Source organism: Pinus tabuliformis, chromosome 6 (assembly GCF_031772625.1).
Source record: "Pinus tabuliformis cultivar Carrire ecotype Pingquan chromosome 6, CPIR1, whole genome shotgun sequence".
Classification (NCBI taxonomy): Eukaryota; Viridiplantae; Streptophyta; class Pinopsida; order Pinales; family Pinaceae; genus Pinus; species Pinus tabuliformis.
In genome coordinates this window covers 890289491-890295490 of record NC_142292.1, presented here as the reverse complement: position 1 = coordinate 890295490, position 6000 = coordinate 890289491, and the positions used below count along the sequence as shown (strand labels likewise).

Sequence of the window (6000 nt, the reverse complement as noted above, 5' to 3'; positions counted from 1 at the left end):
TGTGATTTCCTTTGTGAAAAGAAGATGGTAGCAAAAGCTTTTGACAAATTGCATGACAAGATGTGATTGTTATGCAAATTAGAGTATGTCATGTGTTAAAGGAAGTCCTACTTTCCTATGTTTTAAATTTCGACCGAGAAACAATCATCTTTTAATCATCTTGATACCTGTAAACCTTGGTGGATAGCAGTTTTAGGCTTGTAAATCCAAACATACCCTTCTGTTGGTATGGAATTCTCACATCCTCTATAGGTCCGTATATCCTAAAAGGGGCAACAATAGATTTTTTTTAAGATATTTTTATGCCTAGGACTTGCACCTGGTGTCAATTACTAACTAGCATAAGCATGTCATGTCACTGGCAGGACATAGAACCCTCGTAAAACCATATTAACTTCCCCTTTCACCCAACAAGAAAGCCGCATTGGATAATATAATAGAAACTGATACTACATACCTGAAATAGTTGGAAACATCCTCCTCCGTGAAGGTGCTTTTAGTAGGAAATGTCATGTAAATTTGATGAGATCTAGAGCTGACACCACTCAAATAGTAGGGATCTCGTTCACATGGCCTATAAGTTGTGAACCTGTTAGCATCCTCTGATAAAACAATGGCGTGCTGACCATGAGGCCTATCAATGAGGCTTACTGTATTATTCAAGCATCCGAGTAGATTTGTCATGCTATATCCTGCTTTCCCATGCCTCTGGCTCTCAGTCAAGTATCCCTCGGCTTGTAGGGTTTTCCCAAATCTCTCGTAATAGAGTTGAGGTAGGGAAGCAATGGAAACAGGGGCCTGTCTTCCTCTCAATAATTCTTGAAGTTCTAACTCTAATCTCTCCAATGATTCCACAGAGAAAGCTTCTTCGAAGTGGGGATCCAAGGGAACTGAACTCGAGACGTTGTTAGAGCGTGAATAACTATGAGTAAAACGGTAGCTGGAGCCATGCTTGCAATATCCCCTGGAAAAATATAGGCATGGTTTCCAAGAAACTAGCTCACAGCTTACAGAAACGTCTGTCATGGAATAAGGTCGCCTGTGATTCAATCCTGTCTTGCTTCCATTCAAGAAAGAGAGCATCTCTGTATAGACATGATTATCATTTGGTAGGTTGTAGGAATCAAGATTCTGAGTGGGATAGAAGAGATGATCTTGGAGCTGATAATCATCCCTAAGGTTCAGTAATCGGTCATAATAGTCTGAAAATTTGTGATCACTGGGTAAGCTTTGCTGGCGGCCCAAATTGATAAAGTCGTTGTGCTCATCAGTTACAAAACGGTTTGGATTCAAGACTTCATGATGGGCGAACAATGCTGAATCCTGTTGTTGCTCATGTGGAATGTGAGTTCCCCCATGAAAGCCATTGGGTGCTGGAGAAGAGAATGAGCGAGACAACAAATTAGAAAACTGAGTGTAGTGTAGAGGTGACTGAAGAGGGGATGGAGATGATAAACCAAGCTCTGTCTTGGCCTTGGAAATCATGGACTGTAAGAGTGTATTAGGCCCAAATGCTAGGAGAATCATTTCTTGATCTCCCAGGTCTTGAAGAAGCAGATACCCAATGATCTTGGACACATTTTGTGGTTCTATGCTCTGAATCCTTGTGAACACAATCCTTGTTGCTTCATATGTATCAATTTTTCCTTCTACAACTGGAAACATCAAATCCATAATGTACACTGCAACACAATATATTACGATTACATTACATTACATTTCCTACAACTAACTTAACTTTGAAAAAACCACGAAATGCATTTTCAAAAGCTCACTGTAAGGCCACTGAACCTAACTAATCTGGTCTAACAATCCTTCTCCTTGAAATTCATAGAAACACACAGAAATTGAAACTCTCTGCTATCAAATACTGGGAACAAAGAATCTGAATCAATAAAGCTTCCAACCATTGAAACTTGGTAATGGGCAAAACAATTTTATAAGAAGCCTCAAGGGTTCAAAAATAAGAATGTTGGGAAATGATGATGCTGTACATGATGGTATTTATGACACACCATAATACACTATAATTCTCCCCCCTTTAGTGTAATGGTACCTTTGTGAGGGGACTAGTATACTGAAATGTTTGAGAATAATGAAGCAATATGTTCACTATGATCTGAATTAATCTATTCACACATCCCAAAATAAGGGAATCTGTACTTACTATCAACAGGCACACCAAAGAATGATGTGAATTAGTCTATGATCAGAATTAGTCCTATTCACACATCCAAAAATAAGGGAACTGCATACAATATTCACTTCCTTGAGTATCATTTATTTTAAAACTCATAGATGTATTTGGATCCTATAATGAGCATTTCATCTATATAAAGTGGTGATTGCTAAATGTGTTTTTTGCAGAATAGTTGCCAGTATTGAAAGTGTTGCAGTGTAAATGAACACAAATTATCTGCTTTTTTTAATTATATATGATTGAAAAACATGTTGAGTATTAGGAAATAGATAATTGTCTACTTGTTTAACATGAATTTATTGTTATTTATTTTTTAGGTTTTTGAAGTGTAAAAAATGGTGCAAAAGTGGCATTTATGCATTGAAGTGTCTTGCTTTCCAAATCCAGGTGGAGCAGTTATTAAGTTCATCCTTTACAATATGGCAACAAATCATTTATTTCATGGAAAGAGAGAAGTGCCTGGAATGACGACAAACAATGAGGCATATTACATTGCCCTTGTTGAAGGTTTAAAAGAGGCAAAACAAGATGATGTTAATGATATTGAAGTCTTCACCAAATCAGAGTTGATATGTAATGAGATGAAAGGCATATATTAGGTTCGGAAGGACAATTTAAAGCCTCCTTATAAGGAAGCAATAAATTGGAGTTGTAAATTTCAACATTTTACCATCAATCACTCTGCAGATATTCAAAAGATGTCCAGTGATATAATGTACAAAGCATTTTTAAGCACATATGTAGATGCCAAATGTGACATAGGATCACCATCCACTGCAACAGAAATCATTGATCACAATCAATATAAATCCCCATTGCATGAATGGGTTGTTGTTATCATTTTTCTGGGGTCTATCATAGCATGGTTCTTTCACTAAAGAAGAACCTATTAATGTTTTATTTTTCCCCAACATGCAATGATTATGGTTTTTTGTATGGGAGACAAATTTATGGACAAATGTAATATATTCCATGTACATGGACAAATGTATTTTGAGAAAAGTAATTGGTTCATGGTTTTGTGATTATCATCAATACATTATGATGTTGTCTGATCCTTCCAAACACCTTCTCAGATATTTGTTTCTGGAGAGATATTGATATGCTATGTGATTTGTTCGTTGGTTGTTGATCAATGATGAAAGGTTTCTTTACTATGTTTATAAGCAATTTATTCTTAATAACACATATTTCTCAATCACCCAGTCACTCTTCCCGTCTCCACCTTGGATTTCATCCCAATAGTTTTCCCAGATCACAACTCTATTTTGGCTTGACTTCTCTGTATTTCAGATCTTGTGCTTGTGGATTTATCATGATAGTAAGGACCTAGTCTTTTTAAATCAAAGCAAATCTTGCTCATGCTCAGTGTGTCATAAGTAAGGAAATGTCAATATTTCTCCAAGAAATCACATCCATCATGATGGTCTACTATGCTAAATCTCCCATGTGACCACTCCACTTCCTCCAAATCTTGCACTAGTTTTTCCTCTACAAAGGGATTCTTAGATAAAAACTAGAAAATATGCAGTTGATGCTCTGGCTATTCTTGTAATAGAGCTAAGAGGATTACTTGTAGTTAGTGAAACCTCTGCAATCCCTCTAATAGTCAACCATTTAAGATTGGGTTCATCTTTAGCTAAATGCAAGGACAATTTATTTCTATTTTGCTATCATTGTGTTGCAGTGGAAGTGACAAAATTTTAAATAGTTTGTTGAGATTGCCATCATTAATGCCTTCTCTGTGAAGCAAAAAAGAAAGCTCGTTCTCTTCTTAGAATCCTTCACAGTTGGGACTCTTCAATAACTGCTCAAACAATTCTCTTGCCCGAGACTGGCAATTCAGTCACTTCAACACACTATTGAGGTGATAGTGGATGTATTCCTAATAGTGCTTATCATTTAGCATGCTTGGTTGAAACTTTCCAACTCTGCTAGTTTGAGTCTTAACATGTGACGAATTTGGATTGTTATTTTTCTTTCATGGATTGTCACTTAAGAATATTTGACTTTTCCTCAATTAATTAGAAGGGTTAATCACATAATGTTATAAAAGTTACCTTAGTAAAAGAAAAAGGACATAAATGGTTTCCTAGGGAGAAAAGGGGGAGAGCAAAGGTGGAGAAAAAGAAGAAAAAATAACCCTTACGCACTATTAGCTCCCTAAAACCTCCTCCATGTGGAACTTCCCAAGGGAGGATGTTATGTTTTTAACTCTCATTCCATTCAAGTGGAGCATTCTAATTCCACATATCTCGTGGTGATCATATATCTCATTGATTTCTTATCCCTTGCATCTACAATTACTTGTTTACAATGAACAACCATTCTTTGGATATAAATCCTTGGAACAAATGTTCCTTTTTTTTATAATAACTATAGTTTGCTAGGCCTTGTTGAAAATTTGAACTAGGGGCTCCATTTGTAAATGAGATAGCAACACTCATAATTAACGCTGAGTGAAACACCATCCCTGACAAAATCGTTTCTTTGAGTTCATGTCCAGTGAACAAGTGTTTGTCGCATTTGTTCTCAAATTGTTTTTGTCATTGGTTTGTAGCATAAGTTAGAAAGCCACTAATGCCCTAAACTCTGCATATACAGTGCTTGTATCCTGCAAGTCTACACCCCAAAATTGGTAATTAAGTGTGTAGGATTTAAACCAATAAATTGACCAACATTTGTGTTCCTTGTTGTTTAACTTGGTTAATTCATGTCTTACAATATTACCAATTTTGTGATATCTCTACAAGAAAGTAAACTAGAAAGTCAATTTAATCAATGTCAATTCATTGCTCACTAAGGGAATGTTTTTTTCACATCAAATGCCTACCTATGGAAAGAAAATTGTCCATGAGTAGCACTTCGGAATGTTCAACATTCATGCAAAAGATGAGTTTTATCTTCCATTTAAGGTCTAGTCTTAATGCAATCCCTAAATAATCATGATTATAAAGTTTTTATGATATAAATCTATATAGATGTGGGTCAAAATATTAGACACATTAGTAATTAATAACATGGAATGCTATCATCAATTTCAATGCTGAACAGGGGTTTGTTGAATCTTATAAATTTTTGCATTAAGATGAATCACATCAGTTCCTCATTTTCTGAAGAAGTTAGATAAAAATTTCATAGTTCATAATGAAGCAATGTGAAGTAAGTGGTTCAAGTCATTAATTGACAAGAGGATGGATCATCTACAACACAAATGACAGGAGGAAGGCATCAAAAGCATGGACAACACCATGATTTCTTATGTAAAGGAGACATAATGTGTTGGTTGGTATGGATGTATTTTTTATTTGTGTACTTTATAAAGCTACAAACTTGTATTTATGTAAGCATTGAAGGTTATAGAGTATGGACAGGATGAATAATGTATTGGTTGGTATGGATGTAAGGGTTTATTTGTGTACAAGGAGAAAAAAGAAACTATAGCCTCTAGAAGTGATTCATTATGTCCATCTAAACAAAGATATGATATGCAGATCCATGATGGAAAGATAATAAATTCACACAAGAATCCAATGTATCAAACATTGACACTTGAATATGCAATACCAAGCTTTCAAGTGGTATTAGACCTGGGCATGGGCAAGTTTGTAATCTTCTTCAAAAATACCAAATCAGGCTTCAATTCCAAATAATGGGTTTGATTTGTGTCTTGTTTGCTTCATGTTCTTAGAACTCATGGAAAAGTTTGTTGTGCAGTTGGTAACAGAGTTCATAATTGAAGCATTAGAATAACTAAGAATGCATGTTTCAGATTGACTTGGTTCAAAAGCAACAGGTTC

The 6000-nt window shown here is 35.5% G+C and overlaps 1 protein-coding gene across 1 annotated transcript in view; it reads right to left on the bottom strand.

The window, feature by feature from the left end:
* Positions 1–390: 390 nt before the first annotated feature.
* LOC149261779 (zinc finger CCCH domain-containing protein 18-like) overlaps positions 391–6000 on the bottom strand; it is a 40018-nt gene continuing 34408 nt past the window's right edge. The window contains exon 2 of the mRNA XM_089371028.1: positions 391–1682. Coding sequence (XP_089227154.1) covers positions 391–1682 — 1292 coding nt within the window. The remainder of the gene's footprint in view (positions 1683–6000) is intronic.